Source organism: Sus scrofa, chromosome 6 (assembly GCF_054392235.1).
Source record: "Sus scrofa isolate SSC_HxYL_T2T_F1_AM1 chromosome 6, Sscrofa_HxYL_maternal_Yorkshire_Landrace_v2.0, whole genome shotgun sequence".
NCBI lineage: Eukaryota > Metazoa > Chordata > Mammalia > Artiodactyla > Suidae > Sus > Sus scrofa.
In genome coordinates this window covers 4635454-4661921 of record NC_139388.1, presented here as the reverse complement: position 1 = coordinate 4661921, position 26468 = coordinate 4635454, and the positions used below count along the sequence as shown (strand labels likewise).

Genomic DNA, 26468 nt, shown 5'->3' with positions numbered 1-26468 from the left:
AGGGCTGCCCTGGGGTGGGTCAGAGCAGGGAGGATTTGAAAGGCAACCCAGGGGAAAGGAAAGCTCCCAGAGAGGGAGAGCCGGGGTCAGGGGGCTGCAGCCCCTGCCAGGGAGATGGTCGCCCCACTCGGCCTTCCTCGCTCCCCTCGATGGGCCCAGAAAGGGGGCCCGAGGCAGAGAGTCTCACTATGGGCTCCCCTAGAAGCTGAGGTGCAGCCCAGGAAATAGACATGCCCTGGACATTTCAGCGGAGGGAACTGATGGAGGGGAACTGATTATGCAGCGGTGAGGAGACACGTGAGTGTAGAAACCAGCGTATTTCTAAGAAAATCTCTAATATGATTTTAATCATGTAACTGTAAATTAATTAAATATGTATATATTTTAATGACAGCAAAGAGTGATCCCTCCATTTTGCTTGTCCATAAATCTCAACAGCCCCACTGCACAGGTCGAGAAACGCCTGCCGGTCTTGCTGCTCCTGAGTTACATGTCATTCAGGGGTTTCCTTGGCCGCTGTGCTTTTTCTGCAAAGCCAGCTTCCTCCTCCTCCTTCTGCATTTTAAGTCCTTTTTTTTTTTTTTTTTTTTTTTTTTTGTGGGGGAAGAATCACTTGTTACCTGGAGTGGGGTTGAAATTCAGTCCCCCTCAGTTTGCAGAACCGTGGTTTCCTAGGTAAGGGCATGCTAGCTGCTGTAACAAGCAAGTCTCCACATTTCAACCACTGTAAATGCAATTGAGGTTTGTTTTACACCCGCTAATGGAGAGCAGGTGCTAAGTGGATGCCTCCACCACCCGGCAGTTTAGGAACTGAATGCTGGGAACTCTCTACCAGCCTCCAGGAGCCCTTTGCTTCCTGCTGGGGCGGGGAAGAGACAGGGCAGGGAGGAGCAGGTGGGCAGGCTTTTAAGAGGAGCACATGACATCCACTCGAATTCCATTGGCCAGAATTCAGTCACATGGCCACACCTGCCTGCAAGGGATGCTGGGAGATGTAGTCTGTGTGCCCTGGAGGAAGAGGAGGTGGTGAGCTGCCAGCCGTCTCCATCATACCTGGTCCCCGTGGGGTTGCCTGTGCGACAGCATGAAACGTCCCCCAGCAGACAGAGCTGAGGGGAGGGTGCCTGTTGGAACTTTGTTCCCGGGTCCCAGGTCCCATGGGGCAACCTTCCGCCAGGGTTCTCAGAGCAGAGCTGCCTGGAACTCGGGTCAACCCCTTATTTAGCAAACATCTCCAGCAATGGCTGAGACCTGGTGCCCCTCCCCTGGGGGCTGTCTCTGTCCCGGGAGCCAACAGACCCAAGGAGAGAGGACTCAGCAGGCTTGACCTCGGAACGCCACGCCGGTACCTGTGGGGAAGGAGGTGACCTCGGAGCCTCAACTGAAGGCCCACAGCGGAGGTCAGCTCCACATTCTCGGCAGGACAGCCCGCCTCTCTCCAGGGCTCGCCCAGAGCGGCCAGACCGCTGAGCCCATCCCACCGTCCAAGAAGCGGCATCTCTGTGCAGGTGGGTTATCCGTGCTCGGTCGTGAGTTTTGGCCACACAGTAGGTTTCTCAGCCTCGGTGCTTGGGGCCGTGGGATCTGGGTGACCTTTGGTGTGCCTGCTGGGTGGGGGGCATCCCATATACTGTAGGGTGCTGGCAGCATCCTAGCCTCTCCCCGAAATACTGTTAGCACCACTCAAGTGAGGCAAAACTGCCCTCAGTCAAGGACCTTTGGCCGGGAGAGGGGGTCTCACAGCTGACTCACGTCTGAATCACCTGGAAGCTATAGGGAATTAGCAGTGTGGACCCAGCGAGCCCACGCCCAGGGAAATGAGCCGCATCCATAGGAGGCAGTAAGACCACGTTCCTACTGTTACTGGATCCGACTGGGGTCCCCTCGCCCACGCGCGGTACAGCCGGGCTCCTGACACCAGGCTGTAGTGAAGGAATGAATGCGTAGAGTTTACTGCAGAGTTTATCGAGGCAAGGAGTCCAGGGCCTCTGGTGCCTGAAAGGTCTGAACTCCCTGAGAGCTTTCAGGGAGAGGTTTTTCACGACGGGGTGAGGCAGGGGCTTGGGGGCATGAGCAGCTCGTGGACGTCCTTCGGATTGGTAGGTGGCGAGGTCACTGGGAGTCGGCGTCATCAGAATTCTGGTTCCAACCAGTGTGGGGTCTCTGTGCTGGTGGGCAGCACGCAGTTAACTTCTTCCACCTGGTGGGGCTTCAGCTTCTGCAAAACAGCTCCCAGGCCAAGGCTCAGGAGATTGTCTATGGCCCTTGAAAAAGTCCTTGACTTTGTCGAATGGTTGAACCCTTGTTATTTTGTCTTGCTGGACTGTTTTCCTTTCTTTCCGCATTGTCTTAACATCTCTGATTAATTTTACTCTTTGAAACACAGGGAAGGCCTAGGCGGCTAAAGCTTTTCTGCTAAAAAGAGGCAGGCTCGGAGTGCCTGTTGTGGCTCAGTGGCAATGAACCCGACTAGTAGCTATGAGGAGGCAGGTTTGATTCCTGGCCTTGCTCAGCGGGTTAAGGATCCAGTGTTGCTGTGAGCTGTGGTGTAGGCTGCAGACGTGGCTCAGGTCCTGCATGGCTGTGGCTATGGTGCAGGCTGGCAGCTACGGCTCCAATTAGACCCCTAGCCTGGGAACCTCCATATGCCGCAGGTGCTGCCCTAAAAAGCAAAAAGAGAGACAGAGCTGGTTGGAGGACGGGCGGGGTGGGGGTTCTGTTCTGGGAAGGCCCCCTGGGGTCCCGCTTGGCTGCTTTAGCAGCTTCTTCATGGAAGGTGATGGTTGGAACAGCCCAGCTCTGCAGGGGACTAGCTGAACAAATTAAATATATTTACATAGTGAAAGCAAGCAAGCACCGTCCACGTGATCCACTTGCCGGGATTTCACTGATGGTAATTGGAGCAAAGGAGTCCTCGCACGTGAATTCTTGCTGTAGGGTCCCAGGTGTATGAGGTTCAGGAGTAGGCAGAATCCACTTGTCACGACAGAGGCGGGGAGAGTGGTTCTTTCTGGGGAGAGTGATGCCTGGGAACCCGGGAGGCCGGGAGTGTTCTGGCCCCAGCAGATGGCACTGGCTCTGTGCCAACAGAGCAGCTCATCCAGCCGTGTCCCTAAGATGTGCTCCTGTAACCAAGGTAGGCCTGTGACAGTGGAAATAAATCACCATGAATGCGGTGCCTGCACAGACCAGGAATGGTTGCCTCAGGATCCTGGAGGCCAGGGCTGTACAGTCCAAGTGTCGGCAGGGCCGGGCCCCCTCTGGGTGCTCTGGGGGATGGTCCTTCCTTCTTCTTCCAGCTTCTGGGGGCCCCGGCAACTGGAGGTTTGGGGTCACATCCGTCTCTCTGCATCTGCCGTCACCCTGCTGCCTCTGTGGGCATCTTGTCTCCTCTGCCTCCCTTATAAGCACACGTACAGGTGCGTCTGAACCCTCCAGCCAAGCCTGGTTAAATTCCCGTCCACGCATCCTTGGTCCCACCTGCAAAGTGTTTATTTTACACCTGCAGGTAACATTTATAGGTTCCAGAGATTAGGAACTGGTATGTTTGGGGGATGGTACTTGGCCTACTGCGTAACTAAATTTAGAAGAATAATTTAGGAGTTCCCATTGTGGCTCAGTGGTTAACGAATCGACTAGGAACCATGAGGTTGTGGGTTCGATCCCTGGCCTCGCTCCGTGGGTTAAGGATCCAGCGTGGCCATGAGCTGTGGTGTAGGTCACAGACATGGCTTGGATCCCATGTCGCTGTGGCTGTGGTGTAGCCTGGGGCTACAGCTCTGATTGGACCCCTAGCCTGGGAACTTCCACATGCCACAAGTGCGGCCCTAAAAAGCAAAAAATAAAAATAAAATGACGAGTGTGATTCTCCACACCTCCTGTACACATAGCAGTTGATTGAATCAGTGCATCGGGCGCTGCTGTTTCTGTGGGACGTGCCTTTTCTCCCCTCACTTTATCACCAGCGCCACGTTGACTGCACTTACCAAACAGCGACTGAATTAATACGCGCGTGAATACAGTTACTGCTGAGGTCTGTTCTTCACTCGTTAATGCCTCGGACACCGAATGCATGGGTTTGCCCAGCAGTTCCCCGGGTCTCTGTGGATGCCGCTGGGTGGCCTACAGCTTGCTGTGGTTCCGACACAAAGGACCTGGAGGGAGAGCAGACCCCATGGGCGGGGGCTCAGCCCCACCAGACTGTCCCCCTGTCAGACGCCGGTCACAAGCACTGGGTCCCCAGGTCACCCACACTGCGTCCGCCCTGGCTCCCGGTCACGGCTTGCCCCGCCTTTGCTCATGCGCAGGGATGCGCTGGGATGCCTCACGCTCACTGGTTTGGCATCAAGGATGCAGGTGAGGAGGACGTAACCACAGGGCCGGCGTGGTCCAAGGGCAGGAGCTTCTGTCCCCGGGGAGTCGGGGGGTGGGGGCTCACCAACCCAGAAGGGCTTTCCCGGAGGTCCCATCATCCACGACTGATTAAATCAGGTGCGTTGATGACCTGGCGTCGCCTCCCTGGAGATGGGCGCGGGGCTGGAAGTTCCACCCCTCACATGACCAGCAACCAGCCCCCGTGCTCGAGCTCTCCAGGGGCCACCAGGAGTCACCTCATCAGTGTAAACTCACCTGTGGTTGAGGGGGGCTCGGTCGTCATGATGAAAGACCCTCATTTCTCCCCACCAGGAAATCACACAGGTTTTAGGAGCGCTTGTGCCAGGAAGAGGGACAAAGACCAAATAGGCATTTCTTCTTCTACCCGACTAGCAGAGGGTCTCCCTGCGGTGCGGGAGTGCCCGGTGGCCTAGTGGTGAAGAAGTCAGTGTGGGAGCTCCCGTCGTGGCTCAGTGGAAGCGACCCCAACTAGTATCCATGAGGTCGCAGGTTCCGTCCCTGGCCTCGCTCAGTGGGTTAAGAATCCAGCATTGCCACGAGCTGTGGTGTAGGTCACAGACACGGCTCTGATCTTGCATGGCTTTGGCTGTGGTGTAGGCTGGCGGTTACAGCTCCAATTTGACCCCTAGCCTGGGAAGTCCCATATGCTGCAGTTTCGGCACTAAAAAACAAACAAACAAAAATTCAGTGCTATCAGTGTCTTGGGTTCGATCCCTGGCCCAGGAGCTTCGGCATGCCGCCATGTCACAGGCTCAGACAGTGTCCCCACAGCACATTGGGTCACCCGAAAGCCAGCTTCCAGCCCAGCCCTGTCACTTGGCGGGTGAGTGACCAGGCCCAGGCCCCTCGCTGTCCACCTGCTTTCCTCCTCCGGAAAGGGGGACCCTGGGGGTGCTGGGAGAATTTGCCAGATGACGTCGGCCCCTGTGAACCTGTTTGAAACCCGAGACGAATGCTCGTCCTCCTTGCAAAAGCCCGTTGGAAAGCATGACTTTCTGGATCCAGCAAATAAAATCAGAAGACGCCAGGTGTTTGGCAAGTGGGATCCCTGTGCCTGCCTCAGCGTTGGCATAACCTACGCTCCCTGTAAACAGGGAGTTTGGGAGATAGCCGAGCGCTCTGCTGGCAACGAGGAAGGGCCCTGGGGGGTGTCAGGTGGGTGGTGGAACAGGTTAGGCTCTTCTGAGGACTGTGAAAGCCTCTCCAAGTCACAGGCGATGCTCCCAGGCAGTCCACGCTGCCGAGTTCCGTTCACCCGGTGCTCTTGAGTTTGTTAGGGAAGAGCAGACAGTAAACGCCCAGCAATAGAAACCCCATTCTCGGGAGAGCTTGGAACCTGACAGTCTGTGTACAAGACGGCCTGCGTGGTTTGGGCTTTCGGGCAGGTTTGGGGGGGTGGGGGCAGGAAAGGACCCAGTCCCATGGAAATTTCCTTGTAGGGTTTATTTTGAAGCAAAGGTTTGGCAGCTCTGACCCCGTCTCCTCGGCTAGACAGAGCCTCTTTGAAAAGAGTCAAAAACAGCAGGGATGGGAAATGGCCCTTGAGTGGGCTGGTTTTAGGGGGAGCCTCTCCTTCCAAAAAGAACTGCCAAGACCGGCCCAGGCATCCCTCGCTGTATGCATTCTGCTCAACTCACCTGCGGTCAGCCGCGTCCCGCCTGCCCCTGCCCCAGCCTGGTTGCCCTCCCCCTCATTCCTGGAAGCTGCTGTGTGTATGAGACCTGCTGAGGTCAAGGGGGCTTTGCAGGTGTGATGGAGCTGAGGACCTCGTGATGCCAGAGTGACCTGGGTTTTCCCGGTGGGCCCCGTGGAATGAGTCCTTGAGATCAGAGACCTTTTCCCAGCTCCCTGAAATGACAAGGGAGAAGGTCCGAGATGCAGTGATGCTGGTTCTGGAGTCTGGAGGTGGAGGAAGGGCCGGGGATTGTTTGTCCCCAAGGACCCCCAGGGAGGGCACAGCCCCACGGACCCTGGGGTCACCCAGTGAGCCCCATGCTGAACTTCTGACCTCCAGACTCAAGTGTGTGTTGTTGAAGCTGCAAAGTTTGTGGAAATCGATTACAGCCGCAGTGGGAAATCAAAACATCCGCTGTCTTCTTTTAAAACATATTTTATGGAAGCGTAGTTGATGTGCAATATTGTATTAATTTCTACCGCACAGCACAGTGATTCAGTTATATATCATTTTTCATATTCTTTTCCATGATGCTTTATCCCAGGATGTCGAATGGAGCTCCCTGGGCTGCACAGTAGGACCTTGTTGCTTATCCGGCCTACACATACTGGTTTGCATCTGCTAATCCCAACCTCCCAGGCCATCTCTCCCCCACACCATCTCCCCCCTGGTGACAAGTCTATTCTCTACATCTATGTGTCTGTTTGTGTTTCACAGATAGGTCCATTTGTGTCAAATTTTAGACTCCATGTATAAGTGACATCATAGGAGGGTTGTCTTTCACTGTCTGACGTCACTTAATACGAGAATCTCTAGTTGCGTCCATGTTGCTGCAAATGGCATCATTTCATTCTTTTTCAGGGCTGAGTAGTATTCCGTTGCATCTGTGTACCACATCTTCTTAATCCATGCCTCTGTTGATGGACATTTGGGTTGTTTCCCTGTCTTGACTATTGGGAACCGTGTTGCTGTGCACATTGGGGTGCATGCATCTTTGCGATTTGTAGTTTTTTTCTGGGATATATGCCCAGGAGTGGGATTGCTGGATCATACAGCAACCCTATTTTTCGTTTTTTGAGGCCCCTCTATGCTGTTTTCCATAGTGGTTGGACCAGCTTACATTCCCATCCACAGAGTAGGATGGCTCCATTTCCTCCACACCCTCTCTAGCATTTGTTATTTGTAGATTTCTGAGGATGGCCATTCTGACCCCTGTGAGGTGGTACCTCACTGTAGTGTGTATTTGCATTTCCCTAATAATTAGCAAACATCCCCTTTCTTGAGCACCTGCCAGGCGCCCGTACTGGGACGGCATCCCTACTCCTCCTGACCGTCTGTGACACCGAGCTCGTGATCCCATTTTCCACACAAGGGTCCTGGGATTCCCGGAGATGAACTGACATCCCGAGAGGGCCTTGAGAGGGCGAGGAGCCCTAGGCTGACTCCAGCCACCCTGGGCCTCCCGCTGCGCAGACACGGCGGGCAGGAATGTGAGCACACAGCAGGTGTTCAGTCAGTGTGCCTTCTCGCTTGTTCCCAAACATCAGGGCTCCAGCAGGTGGGCTGCTAAGTGGTCATATTTCCTTCCCGACTGCGCTGTAAAATCAATCCCGGTTCCCAAGGGCAAAACCTCCCCAATAGATGCCACCTCAGTGGGTAAGGGGCTCTCACTGGCAGAACCGGGAGGCAGGTCTCCCATGCTGGTTCTGACTTGTTGCTGTGTGACCTCAGGCTGGTCACCGTCCCTCTCTGGGAAGCAGGTGGTTTTGGCTGACAGCTACTCAATTCCCCTTGCAGAATCAGTCTCCAGGGAGCCCATGAGCAAACTCTGGTTCCTGTCCAGAGGACTAAGGCTGGTGGCGGCTGCAATGTCTCCCAAGTGGCCTGCAAGGTCCCGAAGGGGTCCCCCCATCAAGTCAAGCCCTCCTGCCATCTGAAGGCCAAGGCGTGCATTTCCCTCTGCCGTGAACCTGCCCCCTTGGCTGCGCTGAGGCTTGGACTGAGGCTGAGGCTTCTAGCACCTTCCCCAGGAAGGTCCCCAGGTCATGGCCCAGCCCTGGCCCAGTGCTCCAGCTCTGTGCCCTGGCCTGGCTTTGCCAGCCGGCTGCTACCTGCCCTCGAGCCAGCCACTGCCTGGCAGGGAAGCATGTGAGGGAAGGGGGCACAGCCAGGGGTCCCCAGCTGTCCCGGGCCATGCAGCCTGCCTCCCAGAGCTGGGAGGGACCTTCTCACACTCTGCTGTCAGCGTGAGGACGCTGGCGGTGGGGCACCCCACAGCGCTGGCCGGCTCAGCCAGGCTGAACGGCGTCCCTTATAAAGAGCTGTTCGTGTCCCCACCCCCAGAACCTGGGAACGTGACCTGACGTTTAGAAATAGGGCCTTCGCAGTTGTCATCAAGTTAAGGTGGGTTCATACTGGGTTAGGGCGGCCCAAACCTAATGCCTAGTGTCCTTTCAAGACGAGGGCAATTTTGTCACAGACACACGGGAGAAGTCACACGAGAGTGGACTCAGAGATAGGAGAGAGATTTCTGCAAGCAAAGGAAGGTTTGCCTGCGGGCAACACCACAAGCTGGAAGAGGCAGGAAGGACCCTCCCCTGGAGCCCTCAGACCAAGCTTGGCCCTGCTCATGCCTCGAGTTTAGACTCTGGCCTCCAGAACCTTCTGCTGCTTCAAGTCCCCTAGTTTGTGGCGCTCTGATGCGGTGGCCTCTAGAACTTACGCACCTACCGCCTGTGGTTGCCCATGTGCTGGTTGTCAAGGCCTCGAGGGGACATGAGAAGATCAAGGGTCCCTCCAGACTGAACACAGCCAGATGCAGGGCTCGGCCCTGACTCGCAGCTTAAGTCCTTCCTTAACTGTTGGGGGTTAAGTTAGCATTTTATGAAGGCGTGCTGGTCAGAGGGGGCCATGGCAATTTACTGAGCCTTTGTTCATTCCCAAAAGCATTTTCTCAATTTCTATGAAATTAACAAGTCTGGGGACATAGGCACTGCAGCAAAGAGCTGGTGGTGGGTCAGCTCCTACCACAAGGCCCGTGTGGGAGTTTGGAGGGTGCTTAAACCCTCAGGGTCCTGCTGCCTCAAGAGGGCTGGAGCATGGCTAGCTCTTGGCCAGCCGTCAAGTCCCGTGGAAACTGGCTCAGTCCCACGCCGGCTCCTCCTGGCTCCCTCCATCCATCCCTTGAGTCTGTCTCCAGTGCTGTCCGGGTGCCGCAAACTGTATTTGGTTTCTCATGGGAAGGACTCCACTAATTAAGTAAATAGAAAGCGAAGTTCTCACTTATCCTCACCTTCCAGAAGCTTCAAGATCCATCAGGAACTTGGCTGCCAAGCTCTCCTGGCCCTTCCACTGGTCCTAGATCAGGCAGGACTCCTGTCTGTCAGTTGCAGAAGCGCAAACCCCAAGAGGCTCCCACCCAAAGGCCACTCTGGGAGCATGAAGTGGTGCCCAGGAATTTCAGTGCCGTGAGAGCTCACCCTCTCCCCATCTTGGGGTCTCTGCGGGGGCCTCCTTTTCTCCTGGAGTAAGCAGGTTTTCTCCCAGCAGTGGGAAACACAGGGCTGGTAGCCCCAGGCTTCAGTCCCCCAGCTCCATGAAAAAAGAACCTAGAACATCTCTTGTCCTGTTTCACTGTGCAGATGCTCCAGGGAAGGACCTTGATTGGCCAGCCTTAGTCACATGGTTAGTCACATGGTTATGCCTTGGACCTATTGCTGTGGCCAGGGGGACGGGCCTGATTGGTCAAGCCGGAATCACGTGTTCACTCAGGGGGTGGAGCTCTGTGATTGGCAGCTCACCCAGCATCCCATGATGGTTAGAAGAGGCACAGAGCTCCCCCAGGGCTGGAAAGGAAGCTGGACAGAGCCCGACCCCAGCCTTGCCCCAGATCCCTCTGCCATCTGCCCTCTGACCACAGGCCTAGGGGGCCCTAGATGAGCCATCACGGCTGTGGTCAGTGCGTTGGCACATCTCTGACTTTAAGACATACTTTGAAGTGACGTTTTCCTTGGAAGACTAATGGGAGTTGTTCTGGCTGAGGCAGGAAGGGATGGAAAGGAAGAAGCAGCCCTCAGAGTCCCCTTCCTCCAGGCTTCTCTCCTGAGAAGAGCCTAAAAGCCACTGAGCCATCCTGACCCCCTGGAACATGCTGGAGCCACCTCCCATTTTACAGATGGGAAAACTGAGGCCCTGTCTACCCTCGCTGAGAAATTGCTCAGCAATTCACGGCCGTGCCTTCTGCCGCCCAGACCAGGCGGTTGCCTGGTATTTAGGCCAGCCTCCTTTTTTGCCCAGAGGTTGGACCAAGTCCTTTGAATTCCCGGCAAAAGGGAGGGGTCCAGAGCTCAAGTGAGGACAGCTGACTGGGGCTCCGTAACCTGCTTTGTGGCGAGCTCGAGAAGTGGCTCTGCGGTGCAGCAGGCTGGCAAGTGACTTCAGCCTGGGCAGCACGACTTGTAAACCAACCTCAGACACAAGAGAAATGGGCTCCAGGCCCGAGGTTGTGCCTGCAGGATTCGCTGAGCCCAGCTGGGCAGCCCAGCCCGAGACGCGCATCCCCGAAAGCCACAGGAGTGTCCCCACCCCAGGGACCTGCCCTGCACTGTGCACACCCTGTTGTCTTCAGGCTGCACCCACATCGGTGCCCCCTCCCAGCAAGGGGCCAGCCTACCCTTCCCTCAAACACCCAGCTGCCGGGAAGAGGCCCCCAGGGGCTGGTGGGTGTGGCCAGGGTCCTGCGGAGCTGCGGGCGCTGGGAGGGCACGGCCGCCAAGACCACCTTGGAGCCCTGAAGCCGGTTTCAGAGGGCCCTGGAGCCCTGAGACTGAGAGCCTCCCTTGTGACGGAGTGTAGCCCGGGGCAGGGCTGAGGCCAGTGCGCACGCGGCGTCGAGGCAGTTCCTCGGCAAGCTCGAGAGGGCTGACGGTCCTGGGCACGGCGGGTGGGCTGGCAAGGGCCAAGCAACACGGGGGGACCAGTCCCTCCATTCTCAGACCCGTCACTCTGCCCAGAACGCTGTCTGGTCCTAGGCTGATTCCTGGTACTGATGGTACCTCCGCTGTTCCAGCATCTCCAGTTAAACCTACAGGTCATCCCTGGCGCCTCGTTTTCTCTGACTCCCATCCCAGAGCCAGGTCACCTATTACTCACCCTCAGAGGGCAGCCCGAGGCCAGCTGCTTCTCCCCACCATCCCTGCATCACCCAGGCTAAGCCGGCCTCCCCCTGCTCGCTGCTCTGTGAGCCCGGCCGCAGCCCCACGGTCTGTCCCAGCGCAGCAGGAAGGAAGACGACATTGCTCAGCTCCTGGGCCTCCCCTGACTCAGAACCTCCAAGGTTTTCCCACTGACACGGGGTGAACAGCATCCCCCGCCCCCCGCCCCGGTTCACATCCACCCAGACCTGTGAGGACGACCTTATTTGGAAATGGGGTCTTTGCGGATGAAATTAAGTTAAAATGAGGTCAGACGAGCGGGGGCCTCTTCCAATGACTGGGGTCCTTCTCAGAAGAGGGAAATGGGCCACAGTGAGGCACGGACCCGGAGGGCGACACGTGTGAAGACGGAGGCAGAGGTGGGAGGGACGCCGCCACAAGCCAGGAACACTGGAGGCCATCAGAAGCCCGAAGAGACAAGGATTTTACCCCAGAGCCTTCAGAGCTTTCAGAGGGAGCCTGGCCCTGCCGGCACCTTGATTTCAAACCTCGGGTCTCCAGAACTGCAATAGAACCAATGCCTGTTGTTTTAGGCCACCAGCCCCTCCCAAGTTTGTGGCCGTTTGTTACAGCAGCCTCAGGAGACTAATACCGCTGTCTCTGTCTGCCTTGTGGAGATCGCAACGCCCATGGTTTAGCAAAGGCTCTGAGAAGTCCTGCAGAGAAGCGCGTGTTCCATTTCCCCAAGCTTACCTAATCACGCGGGCGTCACTCCCACCTCCCCTGTCCCCTCCTTCAGGACACACTTTAGGACATGCTGGGCTAGAAAACCCCATGGCCCCTCCAGACTGGAGGTTCTGCTGCTTTTGGGATGGGAAGCCCAGCCATGAGATAAACAGAAATGTGTACATGCACAATTAGATGCTATTTTTAAATAGTCAAAAGGCTCTTGCAATGTGGGGGAAGCAGAAGGAGTCCAGGGGAAGGAGCTGGTTAACCCACTGCTCTAGTTAACCAGCTGTAGTTAACTAGTCTGATGTGGGCCTCGCTGACCACGTGGCCGGTCACTGCGGGAGTGAGGAGAACTGGAGTGGGCAGGGCTGTTTCCTTGGTCTGTGTTCCTAGAAGTGGACTTGCTGGGTCAAAGGCTTTGCATGTTGAAGACCTGTGATTCCTTGTACCAGCCTGCTCCCCAGAAGGTGGTACCGATTAACCTTGTGCTGGCACAGAGCAGCGGTGCCATTTTCCTGCCCGTTTCCATGCCAACACGGGCCATTATCCTATTCGAGATCTCTACATTATCTGTGCGTTTTGACCACCAAGGTAAATAGACCTTTTACTGAGTAATCTGAGTTTCCACCAAGTCGTGCCCAGAGCAGCCTGCCCGGTGCCCACACTGCCAGCGGGGGACTCTTGCCAGTGACCGGGCAGCGGTGCCCTGAGGTCAGGCCAGACTTTTCAGAGGAAACAGAAAACCTCACTCAGATTTGGCCTGAAATACTAAAAACCCTGAAAAAGAGGTGATTCAGTGTCATGGGATCCTTCCCCAGGGCAGAGCTGGAGAGAGAAAAGAGGCCTGACTTGGGAGGCGGGAAGACCTGGGGTGTGTCCTGACCTGGCCCCTTCCTGGCTGTGACTCCGGGTAACTTACCTGACCTCTTTGCACCTCAGTTTCCGTGTCTTTGGTGCAGGATAACGCCAGCCCCAACCTCTCTGAGCATAAGGATTAAGTCATTGCCTCCTGGTGAGACAGGCTGTGTGGATGGAACCCTAGTATGAGCTGGGGTTCCCAGTGGCCCAGTCCAGAGAGCCCTGCAGAAAGTGTAGCCCAGTCACGAAAGAGGGTTAGGAAGGAATTTGGACTTTGACTTGCGTTTCTCACAAACCTCAAAAAATCCACTCCTTAGCCCACAATTGTTTCTCAGAATCCTGCTCCCTCTCCCCGCCCCGTGTCTCTTGCATCCTGTGGCGACGCCAGAACCCCCGTCTCATCCACCCCAGCGTCTCCCCCCAACATCCACTCTCTCCTCTGGCTCCCTGTCCCATCTGCTTTGGCCGTGGTCTGTTGGTTTGCTCATCGCCACGTCTGAAATCTCGATTCTCCGAGATGAAGGGGGACCCGCACCTGTGCTCTCCTGCCGCGCGGGGTCCTGTGTCCTCCCCCTGCCCCCGAGCTCTGCCCACAGCACGGACCCAGCCTGGGAAAGACGTGTTCATGGGGAAGTGGGAGCAGGGAGCCGAGCCGGCAAAGACAAAATGCTGCTTAACGGGGGAGGACCCGGTGCGCGAACAAGTGGGCGTGTGGGCCTCTCTGCTGCCAGCTCCCGGCTGCCATCTCTTCTCCTTTCTGCACTGAAGCTTTCAACATCTTTGGAGCTTTCCCCTCAGTGGACGTGTCCTTTTCTCCCTCCCAGAATCCAAAGGGAGAGGAGAGAGAAGGCGCGTTCTCACCTGAGCTTGGCGGCCAGGCCAGCAGGGCGGCCCTCGGCCTTGGGAGGGGCTGGCTCTTTCTCCAGCCTCTGTCCCCACACCATCAAAGGGTCCTGGTGCTGACGCATTCTGGTCAGACAGTCCCACCGAGGTCACCTCTCCCTCCCTGACACGGGCTCACCCTCCCCGCCAGGGTCCTGAGAGCACCAGGGCTCTGGAGCCACCCCCCCGCCCCACCTCAGCCTCCCCCTGCCCCTCCTCCTGCTCCCTCGGACCTGGGGCCCGCTCTGCTCTTGCATCCGCTGCTCCAGCCCTGATGGGAGGGCGGGAGCAAGGCTCAGGGGCAGGGGGGGGGTGCTGGGGAGGAGGGGTCGGCCTGGGGTCGGCCTGGGGTCGGCTTCCTCACCCTTCCAGTGGGTATGATCACCCCGCCTCCGCGGCTCGCGGGGCTCGCGGGGCCTGAACCCGTCAGGCGCCCTGTAGATGTGGCATTGATGACGCCAGCCTCTGTTTAGTCCCTGGATGTGCACCATGCACTCGCAGGCTGGCTGTCCATTCATCACCCGGCACTGGGTGTCCTGCCAGCTCCTGGTGACACCAGGATTAGCAGCCAGCAAGGCGACCGCGGACAGTCACACCTAGCTGGAGTGAGTGCTGTGATGAGAGCACGGGGCCTGGACTCAGGGAGGGGGCTGTCCCCACTTGGGGTGACCAGGGACGTCTCCCTGGAGGAGGTGGTGGTGGAGGACTTAAACACTGTGTGACAAGTAGTTGTGCGTTCCCGTTACAAACAAGCTCCTGCGCCTTGTCGGGTGCTGGGCACGTAAAGTGTTGGCCATGGGCAACCCGCGGCCAGGAAAGTGGAGAGTAGGTCCCAGCCCTCCCTTTCCAGGCTGGGTGAGGGGGTGCGGGCAGGGCTGGCCCACGTGGGGCTCAGAGCCCAGGGCCCTCACCTCTCAGGTGCACCACGCAGTGGAGTAGTACGCAGCCAAGAACAAGAGATGGGATCCTCCTGCTCCCGGGAGGATGCTGGCGGCCAATCCGAGTGGCAGGTGGCACTGCTGTGACACTGCAGTAGATGCCTGTGACGTACACACGTCAGAGGCAACACCACCCAGCGTGTGTGAACCCGGAAGACGTGCTGAGTGAAGGAAGCTGACACACAGTATGTGATTCTATCCGTAAGAAGTATTCAGAAGAGGCAACTTCAGAGAGACAGAGAAGCTGAGAGGTGGCCAGGCCTGGGGCGGTGGAAGGGGGTGTGAGTGATCCTGGGTCCAGGGTATTTCAGGAGATGATGGAAACACTTTGGAACCAGACAGAGGGGGTGGTTACACCCCACTGCAAATGTACCAAACGCCACTGAATTGTTCACTTTAAGATGATTGTTTTTTTATATGGATTTTTGCTCTAGTAATTTTTTCTTCTGGTTTTTTTTGTTTGTTTGTTTTTGTTTTTTTTTTTTGTTTTTTGCTTTTCAGGGCCATACCTGCAGCATACGGAAGTTCCCGGGCTAGGGGTCAAATCAGAGCTACAGCTGCTAGGCAATGCCACAGCCACAGCTGCAGCCATGTGGGGTCCAAGCCAGGTCTGCAGCCTATACAACAGCTTGTGGCAATGCCAGATCCTAAACCTACCGAGTGAGCCCAGGGATCGAACCTGCAACCTCACGGTTCCTAGTTGGATTCGCTTCCGCTGTGCCACACATGGGAACTCCATGCCCCGATAAATTATTGCGAGAGGATTCAAATGCTGTCCTGATGGCCTTGCTCGTGGGATGGCTGCCCTGGCCCCAGGCAGGCAGCCGGGGAAGAACGGCTCCCCGGCAGCTGTGAATCTGCACTGCTGGGTGAAATCCCCAGATCTGCAGATCTGAGCAACTGACTGCGGGTATTCGACCCACCAGATCCAGGTCACAGCCATCAGCCTGCAACCTCTGGCCAAATGCGCCACACTGGGTCCAAAGCGCCTTGACGGCGGCCCACAGGCCTTGGGCTTTGCTGGAAATGAGGGCAGATGGAAAAGAGCCCCTGGCAGAGAGAGAGTCCCAGACAAACCCAGAGACACTGGTGGTTTTCAAAGACGGGAGCTGCAGCCTCTGAAAATTCCACAGGCCTCCCTGCTGCGGGTAAAATGCTTTGGGGAAGATTGCAAATGTTTGCACTGGTGGGAGTTTGTTATAAATGGACTTGGTTTTGTTTAGTTGGTTACATTTTTATTTGGTTAAAGAAAACAAAACAAAACCTCCAAGACCAGCTTAACTGAAGACTCCGTGTTAGGCCAAAAAAAAAAGCCAAGAAAGGGCAAACGAGAGGGACCGGGAATCAACTGCCCGCTGCACGTCGGGTCTGGCTTGAGGTCTTGCCTCAGCTGCAAAGCCCTCCCAGGACCAGCCCGTCACGGTCGCTAACGTTTCTGGAGTGCCCGCCACGTGCCAGCCACCCCTCCTAGCCCTTCCTGGCTCCTCCTCTCTAACCCTTACAATGGCTGCATGTGTCATTTTTAATTTTTTTTGTCTTTTTGTCTTTTTAGGGCCACACCCGTGGCATATGGAGGTTCCCAGGCTAGGGGTCGAATCGGAGCTACAGTGGCCAGCCTACGCCACAGCCACAGCAACACGAGAATCGAGCCACGTCTGTGACCTACACCACAGCTCACGGCAACACCGGATCCTTAACCCATGAAGCGAGGCCAGGGGTCGAACCCACAACCTCATGGTTCCTAGCCAGATTTGTTTCCGCTGCGCCACGACGGGAACTCCCTGTTGTGTCATTCTAAAGATGAGGCTCCTGAGGCCCAGAGAGGTGAAGGCGCTTGTCCCAGGCCACACAGCTGGGAGGTGGCAGGGACGGGAACTGCAGCCTGTCCGGCTCTTTGAATCATATTTCACAGTTGCTCAGGCTGAAAGCCACACCTGCCCATAGAGTGACCCTCACGGAGGCTTCCTGGGCACTGAGTTTCTGGGGCACTGGGCAGAAGCCCCTGCCTACCAGCTAGCCTGCAAGGCCACCCAGTGAGTGTCCCCTGCTGCCCAGATGGCAAGGCGTCACCCAGGCTAAGGCCAGAGACAGGCCATGCGCGGGCCTCTCCCGCCACTTGAGGCCTCACCTCTGCACCCCCTGGGGTGGCAGCAGGTGCCACCCCTGCTCCCACAAAGGGCCCAGCAGCCCGTCCTGAGGGAAAGGTCTATGAAGCTCCTGATCTTCGGGTGTCTGTGATTTGCCCTGGGCTTGGGGGGGACGGTCAGCCTGTCTTTAGGGAATCTTCAGGGGCACCTCTGCCCACTGGGCCCGTGACCTTTGTGTGTGCGTGCACGCTAACCTTTGAGCAGCTTTGAGCCTGGGAGGCTGAGCCCCAGGAACTTCGCTGGCATTCTAACCCAGCATTCTCTGGTTTTAACCAGCTCTGATCCCGAGTCAGCGGTGAAGAGACTAGAACTCTCCCCAGAGACTCCTCCCAGATTCCCCCTCTTCATATATTCACCCCAATGTTCCCTCTCCCCACTGCTCTGTTCTGCTACAGCATGAAGCACAGTGTATAAGTATGCATTTAACTTCTTGTATGTGTGTTTCTTGAGGGCAGAGGCCTCGCCGGCACATAGTAGGTGTTCAGGGAATGTGTGGCTTGGCCGCAGGAGGCCAGCGGTGCAGGAGTTTTTCTGTGGCCGGAGCGGTGTGTGTGCATCTGCTGGCCCATGGCGCCCTCTGGTGGACATCATGCAGACGCCAGGCTGAGGACCAGCCCTTTGGGGCTCTCCTTCCAGGTTCCTCCCCCGCCCCTCGCCTCCTGGGGCCTGGCCACCGAGGTGTGGCTTCCCTCAGTGACATGTGTGCGTCTATGAAGCAGCAGAAGCCACACCTTCTGGAGTTCCACGAGCTGCTTCTGGGTGACCAGGTGCGCTGGAAGTTGGCCAGGTTCTCACGTTATTAAAGACGTCAATGTCATCCTGGCACCTGCACACAGGCTGAGCACAACACGCAGGCTTTGGGGTGGGAAGGGACACCACGGGGACGCTGAGGGAGGCTCGAGTCCGCCGCAGATGAGGATGCAGTTTGTTTAGGATATACTTTGCGTTATTGAAATACACTTTTTTTTTTTGTCTTTTGGCCATTTCTTGGGCCGCTCCCGCAGCACATGGAGGTTCCCAGGCTAGGGATCAAATCGGAGCTGTAGCCGCCGGCCTACACCACAGCCACAGCAACGCAGGATCCGAGCCGCATCTGCAACCCACCTCTCAGCTCACGGCAACTCTGGATCCCTAACCCACTGAGCGACGCCAGGGATCGAACCCGCAACCTCATGGTTCCTAGTCGGATTCGTTAACCACTGCACCACAACGGGAACTCCATACTTTTTAATATATTTTGAAATAGACTTTGAAGTTACCAAAATAACTTCAGAGAAGGTTTTAATTTATTGTTTTCAACTGCTTCGTTTATGCAAAAGGAGTTCTATTAGCATCTTTATTTTTAAACTCAGTGCTAAAAAAGTAAAAACAGAGAAGGATCTAGATTAGAAAAAGTGCTTTTATTCTACCCGGACGCCCTCCTCTCTTCCCACCTGTGAGAAGCTGGGCACTTCATGGCAACTCGATGAACCTCAGTCTTTGGTCTATCAGATGGTGCACTGTCACTTGCCTTGAAGGTTATGGGGGAGCTGTGATCAGATCACATACAGGAAGGCGCTTTGGAAGCTGGAAATGTCAAAACTGCGTCCTGGCCATCATCGTTATTATTTAACCTTGAACTTGGAGCTTTTCTTGGGACTCAAGTGTGTCCTACCAGCCAGTGATGGTGCACCTGGTCTGTTGGGGGCTGGCTGCTGCCCCCGAGCCTGTTTGCACGTGCCCCCAAGCGTGTCTGCCTGTGGCCAGACGGCACATCAATGTGCTCCACTGTCCCACATGGGCCGCCTGTCAGGGAGACGGCTTCAGGGCTGATGCGCCAGCTTGCAGGCCTGGCCCGTGATGCAGCAGGGCTTGGCTGTAAAGTCAAGTTAATACTGTGTCTCAAGGGAGGTCCTGCTGTGGCTGAGCGGGTTATGAACCCAACTAGTATCCGTGAGGACCCAGGTTCGATCCCTGGCCTCGCTCCTTGGGTTAAGGATCTGGCGCTGCTGTGAGCCGTGGTGTAGGTCGCAGGTGTGGCTCGGATCTTGCGTGGCTGTGGTGTAGGCCAGTGGCTGCAGCTCCAATCTGACCCCTAACCTGGGAACTTGCATATGCTGTGCGTGTGACCCTAAAAAAACCAAAAAAGACCAAAAAAGCACCTATGTCTCGAATAAGCCAGAGCTTCTGCACTCAGAGGACTGCATGCCCTTCGAAGTGGCCCTAGGAAACTCCCTGCTGACTCAATGATGCTGCCGGGTCCCAAAACAACCCTGCAACCTAAGGGGCTTGCCCTTAGAGCTGGGTGACCCCCTGTTCAGGAAGCAGCCAGGGTCACTGCAAGACGGCCAGCCCCAGGCTGCAGAGAGGCCACCAAAGCCCCACAGCAGCCGGCGGCTGGTTCTGCAGGACGGCGACCTTCCGCTCCCGTGACACTGCTGAAGAGGCCCTACTGACCGAAGCGCTTCCTGCTTAAATCATCCTAAGAGCTTCAGCCCCTCTGAACTGGGTCAGCATCCAGGCTTTTCTCATGAAGCTACAGTTCTCGAACAAGCGGGTTCTAAATCATCCTTTTGGGGCATAGACTCTAAGCAGCGCAATTCAGTAGCCCACTGTCTGGATCACGTACTTTTAAAAAAAACTGTATGTTCTACCCGCACAGGACTTTAAAACTGACATTTTCTCAACGTCTCGTCATGTCAACAAATCCACGTGCTCCCGTTGCTCGTTTCCCTTCCGGTTCTGACGCCACACGGCCATGCGCGCGTGCGCACAAGGCCGACGCGGCGTCGGCGGGACCGTCCTGTGCGGCCACACGGTTCCTTCCGCCGCTGCCGCGGTGGCTTAGGACGGGCTCCGTGCCAAGGGCCGTCCCCGGAGCAGCCGCTGCAGCATGTCAGGAATGGGCCGGCCCCAGACCGGCTGGAGCAGACTCTGTCTTACGGGGACGCGGGCCCCTGTCTGCGTGCGTTAGGATTTCAGCAGCGCGGCACCCGGTCTCGCTGCTGGAGTTCGGGGAACGTCATCGCTGATGCTGCAAGCTGTTCGGTCTCTCCGGAGTTGCCGTGTGTGTTCCCCGGCAAACGTGCGGCGACCGCGTCTGCCCCAGGCCACCGTTTCTGTGGCGCCGTCTTTAAGGCTCCAGGTGGCCTGGAGCAGGGTGTGACCGGGCCCGCTTTGGAGACTTGTCACCAAGTGGCCCCTTGATCCTCATTTCTCGCTCTTGTTTTCCCTTTTCCTCGCCCAGTTTCATTGAGACAACTGACAGGCGGCCCCGTGTGAGTTTAAGGCTCCGGGATGATGAGCGGACTGCCGCGCCTCGTGAGACGCTCGTCACAGCTCAGTCTCACGGGCAGAGAATTAAAGGACTTTTTCCTTGTGACGAACTCTTAGCATTCACCCTCTTAACCACTCCGATGCCTCGTGCTGCGCAGCATTAGCTACGTTTACCATGTTGTGTGTTGCAGCTCGAGGACTTCATCTGACAGCTGCAAGTTTGTATCTTTGGACGACCTTCATCCAAAGCCGTTTCTTTTAATTTTTTAAATTATGGTTGACCTACAATATTCTGTCAATTTCTGTACAGCAAAGTGACCCAGTTATACGTGTGTGTATCTTCTTTTGCTCCTGTCATCGTCTCTCATGTCCTATCCCGGTCCCTGTGCTGTGCGGCAGGACCTCATTGCTGACCCGTTGAAAATGTAAGTCCCCATCTACTAACCCCAAACTCCCAGCCCCTCCCCCTCAGCAACCACAAGTCTGTTCTGTGTCCATGAGTCAGTCAGTTTATATAGATACAGGCTCATGTGTGCCACATTTTAGACCCCACATGTAAGTGATATCATATGGTAATGGTCTTTCTCTGAGTTAACGTCACTTAGGATGAGAATCTCTGGCTGCATCCATGTTGCTGCAAATGACATTATCTTGTTCTTTTCATGACTGAGTAGTATTCCGTTGTGTGTATACATACCACATCTTCTAAATCCATTCATCTGTTGGTGGACATTTAGGTGGTTTCCATGATTTGGCTGTCGTGAAGAGTGCTGCCCTGAACATAGGGGTGCATTTATCTTTTCGAAAGCAAGTTTCGTCTGGATATGTGCCTAGGAGTGGGTTGCTGGATCATAGGGTATTTCTATATTTCGTTTTCTGAGGTACTTCCATACTGTTTTCCATAGTGGTTGTACCAATTTACATTCCCACCAACAGTGTAGGAGGGTTCCCTTTTCTCTACACCCTCTCCAGCATTTTTATTTTTTAATTTTTTTTTATTTTTGTCTTTTTCAGGGCTGCACTCTTGGCACATGGAAGTTGCCAGGCTAGGGGTCCAATCGGAGCTGCAGCCTTCGTCCTACGCCACAGCCACAGCAATGCCAGATCTGAGCCACATCTGTGATCAACACCACAGTTCACAGCAACATTGGATCCTTAACCCACTGAGCAAGGCCAGGGATTGAAGCTGCATCCTCATGGATCCTCGCCAGATAGTTTCCGCTGAGCCATGATGGGAACCTGCATTTTTAATTTGTAGACTCATTAGTTATAGCCATCCTAACTACGAGGTGGTAGCTCGTAGTTTCGATTTGCTTTTCTCCAATAATTCGTGGTGCTGGGCATCTTTTAAGGTGCCTGTTGCCCATCCTTAGGTCTTCTTTGGAGAAATGTCTATTTAGGTCTTCTGCTCATTTTTCAGTTGGGTTGTTTCGGTTTTTTGCTATTGAGTTGTATGAGTTGTTTGTGTATTTTGGAGATGAAGCTCTTGTCAGTTATATCTTTTGCAATTATTTTCTCCCATTCTGTAGGGGTTTTTGTTTTTATGGTTTCCTTTGCTGTGCAAAAGCTAGTAAGTTTGATTAGGTCCCACTGGTTTATTTTTATCTCTATTGCCTGGGGAGACTGACCTAAAAAAACATTTGTATGGTTTGTCGGAGAATATTTTGCCTATGTTATTTTCTGGGAGTTTTATGGTGTCGCTTATTAATTCTTTAAGCCATTTGGAGTTTATTTTGGGGCATGCTGTGAGGGTGTCTTCTAGCTTCATTGATGGACATGCAGCTGTCCAGCTTTCCCAGCACCACTTGCTGAAGAGACTTGTTCCTGTTTTATATTTTTGCCTCCTTTGTCCAAGATGAATTGTCTGGGTTTACCTCTGGGCTCTCCATGCTGTTCCACTGGTCTGTCTTTTTGTAAACACTGCCTCGATTACTGTAGCTTTGTAATATTGTCTGAAGTCTGGGAGAGTTATGCCTCCTGCTCCCCGCCACCGCCCGCCTCCCCAGATTGCCTTGGTCCCCTAATTTTTGGATTGTTCATTCTAGTTCTGTTAAAAAAAAAAAAAAAAAAAAAGTCATGGGTAATTTGGTAGGGATTGCATTGTCTGCAGATTGCTCTGGGGAGTAGGGCCAATTTAAGGATATTAATTCTTCTAATCCAGAAGCAGGGGCTGTCTTTCCATTTCTCTGAATCCTCTTGGTCAGGTTTATTCCTACGGCATTTAATTTTGGGGGGTATGATTTTAAAAGGTATTGTATTTCAACATTCATTTTCTAATATTTCATTGTTATATACAGAAATGCCACCAATTTCTGAATGTTATTCTTGTATCCTGCTAATTTGCTGAATTCTTTGATTAGTTCAAGTACTTTTTGTGTGGCGTCCTTAGGGCTTTCTATATATAGTATCATGTCATCTGCACAGAGTGACAATTTTACCTCGTCTCTTCCAAATTGGGTACCTTTTATTTGAGTGCTGTGAGTAGGACTTCCAAAACTATGTTGAGTAGAAGTGGTGAGAGTGGGCCTCCTTGTCTTGTTCCAGATTTTAGTGGGAAGGCTTTCAGCTTTTTTTCTGTTGAGTTCATTATACTGGCTGTGGGTTTGTCATAAATGGCTTTGATTATGTTGAGATGTGTTGTCTCTATACCCACTTTGGTAAGAGTTTTTAGCATAAAGGCATGTTAAATGTTGACAATTTTGGAGTTCTGATTGTGGCTCAGTGGAAGTGAATCCAACTAGGAACCATGAGGTTGCAGGTTTGATCCCTGGCCTTGCTCAGGGGGTTAAGGATCCAGTGTTGCTGTGGCTGTGGTGTAGGCCAGTGGCTACAGCTCCGACTTGACCCCTAGCCTGGGAACCTCCATATGCCGCGGGTGTGGCTCTAAAAAGCAAAAAAAAGTTGAAGCTTTTTAAAGCTTTTATTGTAGTTGATTTGTAGAAGAGATTTTTTAAAACTGTATTGTTTCAGAGTGCCCTAAACAAACGAAGGAACGTTCAGGACGAAGCCAATGAAGTGAGGACGTGTGTCGGCTGGAGCCAGACGTTACACGTGCCCTCAGCCCTCACCCTGAGAGCGGCCCTCAGGGCCGTCACGTGTCCCAGCGTGAGAGGGACTCTGGAAGCAGCCAGGCGACCGCGGGGGCCCAGGCGCTCGTGTCCCTGAGCTGAGGCAGAGCCAAGCGCGGAGCACGCGCCAGGAACCCATCAAGAACTGTGCCACTCAACACACTGCGGGAGGACGTCAACTCGTGACTTTATTTCATACAAAAGGTACGTCCAAAGAAGAGGCGGAAAAGTCAAGTATACTCGACGGGCAGACACCTGCCGCGTGTCAGGGAGTCAACCACCTGGGTAACGTCTCTTACTGGAAACCTGGATACACACGCCAAAGCCTCGCGCTGAAGCCCCGTACACGGCAGCCGGACGACGGACGTGCACGCGGACCCGCAGAAGGACCTCGGGCACTCCTCCCGCTGGCCTCTGGCCTCCGCCTGCCGCTCAGGCCCCCAGGAGGACGTGGGCCCCTCCGCGCCCGCAGGGGCAGGAGCCCTGGCCAGGATGGGACAGGGGAATTCGAACAAAAGCACAGCTACGGCTCACGCACGAGCGGAAAGGCGTGGAGACAGGGAGGCAGGCGCGGGGCCCCCAGACCTCGTCACAGGCGGCTTCCTCACGAGGCCCGCAAAACACGCACAAACCAGGCAGGTTTAAGGCGAGTCCCCACGGAGGGGCGCTGTTTGCTTTCTGGCGTCACTTAAGCTCTGCACCAAGGGTCCTATTTGATCGCTTGGGACGGGGGAAGAGAAACAACATAAAAGAGGCCCCAAGAAGGTAAAAATAAAAAGTCCAGAGGTCACCACCCTGAATACTGCCTGCAAAGGAGGCACCCGGGCCCAGGGGCTCCTGCTCTGCAGCCCTCCCGCCTCCTCGGGGGCCTCCAGCCGCATCTGCTCCAGGCTACCGGGCCGCTGCAGACGCCCGCTTCTCCCGCAGAGGCTAACGTGGCTGGAAAAGCACAGGCAGCTCCCAAGCCCCGAGGTCTGTACATGAAAAGAAAACGAGAGGGCAGCAGGGGACCAGGCGGGAGCCACTGTTCTTTGGATCGAGACCCCCGCTCCTACGCAATACATTCAAAGACCCCCCCGGGAGGAGACCGCACAGCCTCCCCCTTCCCTGAAACGGCCATTCCAGGTCACGTCGCCCAACGACACGGCCCCCTTGAAACCACGCGTGCGCGCGCACACAGACCCGCACAGACCCGCTGAGGGGCCAGGGACGGCCCCGGGGGGCGAGGCTGGAGCCCCCACTGCTCAGTGCAAAGTGTGGGGCCGGGGGGGCCCACGGTGCTCCTGCGTCAAAGCCCCTTCTTGCCCGAGGGGGTCACTCGTGAGTCCTGGGGCAACGGGGCTCCCTGAAACCCCCGGCCGCCGAATTCTGGTTCACTGGATTGACTTGTTTTCTTCATGAGTGAGAAAAGCTGCTCGGCACACAGGATTTTACCCGTGTGACATCCCACACGCCTTCTCAGAAAAGGCAGAGTGTGTCCACAAAACTCCTAACTGTGCAGGAGGAGGAGGACATTTGGCTTCTTCGTGTGGCCACACCCTTTCGCTGCTGGACAGTGACAGTGATCAGAGCGCCACCACTTACTGGTGTGGCCAACCTGCCACCCGTGACCGTGTAACCTCTGCGGCAAGTGGAGGTTCCATTCGCCCTACTGGCCACAGACGAGCGGGTGATACCTTCTGACCCCAAATAAAGTCCTTAAAAAGGTCCGCACGCCGAGGGAGCCTCACACCGAGAACTCGGGGCCCCCTTTCCTGGGTCTCGTCTGCAGGCGCCGCAGTCGGAAGCCGACGAAGGGGTTCATCCAGAGCAGCGAAGGGGGCCCCCCAAAGACAGACTTCATCCCCTCCCACCGCAGCCTCCGCTCCCACGTGGGCTTCTCACTCTTGAGCCTCTCGATCTCCTGGAGGGAAAGAAAGGCAGGTGGACACCGGCACAGCCTCGGCAGACGCGGCCCCGGCAGGGCTGGACGGGACGCACCACCGACGCCAGCTCTGCGCCGCACCCGGGACGAGGGATGGGGGATGCGGGGCTCCTCCTGGCCCCAGCCCTGCGGCCACCCAAGCACAGCCGGGCAGTGGCCAGCAGCCGGATGGACAGCGCAGGCAGCCAGTGGCACACTGGGAGCTGGTCCTCCAGGCCCGGGCCCTGGGTCTACAGCTGAAAGGCAGCAGGGGCGTGGGGTCTCCTAGAAGCCTGCCCGCTCCGCCTGCCGGGCCCTGCCAAGTCGCAAATCAAAGGGACCCCGGAAACAGGCACTAAGGGGAACACGCTGGTGACGCTGTCGCAGCTCCCGGGGCCACCCGACCAAACACACAGGCACCCGCCGTCTGTCCCCAGCAGGCGACGGGCGCGCTCAGCACACACGAAGCACGCGCAGGGAGGGCGCGTACCGTCTCGTCGTTGCATATGGAGTGGATCTGGGTGCCGAACATGACGGCGGTGAACGTGAAAAACAGGAGCCCCTCAAGGCACAGGAAGATGAGCAGGATCACCGTCACTGGCGGCGAGAAACCACTGCACTCTGCACACAAGGAAGGTGGCTGGTGAGCGGCGCCGCAGGCCCGGCGCCCAGGCGCTGGCGCAGAGCCCGCCACGGCGCGCCCGGCCGGGCTCCGCAGGGGCACAGGCTAGTCTGGCAAACAGGCACGGGCGCTGCTATGCAAGAGGCAGAAGGCAGCCCTTGCGGGGGGGAAGTCACGCCCTCCCTGGTCTGTGGGTGCAAGCGCTTCTGTAGGACCACAGACCCCTATTAAGACTCCATCTGTGTGTTAAACTGCTTATTAAAATGCAGCTGAAGCCAGACAGATGAGTCACACGTCCCCACGCTTGTGGGCCGTTCTCACACGGGGCTGGACAGCTCGGGCCCACCTGTCACGCCTAGAAGACAGAGCTGCGCCACGCCGAGCGAGGCACCCAGAAAACACACACCAGGTTTGGTGGGCACAACAGGAATTTTCACCCCGTCTCAAAAATCTGCAAAATATAAAGAAACTCCCTGGAAACTTTTTTTTTTTTGTCTTTTTTTGCTATTTCTTTGGGCCGCTCCTGCGGCATATGGAGGTTCCCAGGCTAGGGGTCGAATCGGAGCTGTAGCCACCGGCCTACGCCAGAGCCACAGCAACGTTGGATCCAAGCCGCATCTGCAACCTACACCACAGCTCACGGCAACGCCGGATCGTTAACCCACTGAGCAAGGGCAGGGACCGAACCCGCAACCTCATGGTTCCTAGTCGGATTCGTTAACCACTGCGCCACGACGGGAACTCCCCCCAGAAACTATTAACTAAGGGAGACCAACGGTGCATACGGGGTGCCACTGCCCTAGCGTGACGGCCGTGTGGCAAGTGACCCACATTCTCTTG

General features: G+C 55.8%; 1 protein-coding gene and 1 long non-coding RNA gene across 5 annotated transcripts in view; one reads left to right on the top strand and one right to left on the bottom strand.

Moving 5' to 3' along the window:
* Positions 1-939: 939 nt before the first annotated feature.
* On the top strand, positions 940-26108 carry LOC146402167 (uncharacterized). Of its 2 annotated transcripts, none has more exons than XR_014805306.1 (2): positions 940-1508; positions 23006-26108. It is a non-coding gene; the product is annotated as an uncharacterized LOC146402167 (long non-coding RNA). The 2 variants fall into 2 exon arrangements; XR_014805305.1 differs by lacking the exon at positions 940-1508 and adding an exon at positions 19543-20460.
* ZDHHC7 (zinc finger DHHC-type palmitoyltransferase 7) overlaps positions 23274-26468 on the bottom strand; it is a 31664-nt gene continuing 28469 nt past the window's right edge. For all 3 annotated transcript variants that reach the window (XM_013998148.3, XM_003126823.7, XM_084959350.1), the window contains 2 exons: positions 25497-25627; positions 23274-25006 (listed from right to left, as the gene is read on the bottom strand). In XM_013998148.3, coding sequence (XP_013853602.1) covers positions 24830-25006; positions 25497-25627 — 308 coding nt within the window. In that variant the 3' untranslated portion in view covers positions 23274-24829. The remainder of the gene's footprint in view (positions 25007-25496; positions 25628-26468) is intronic.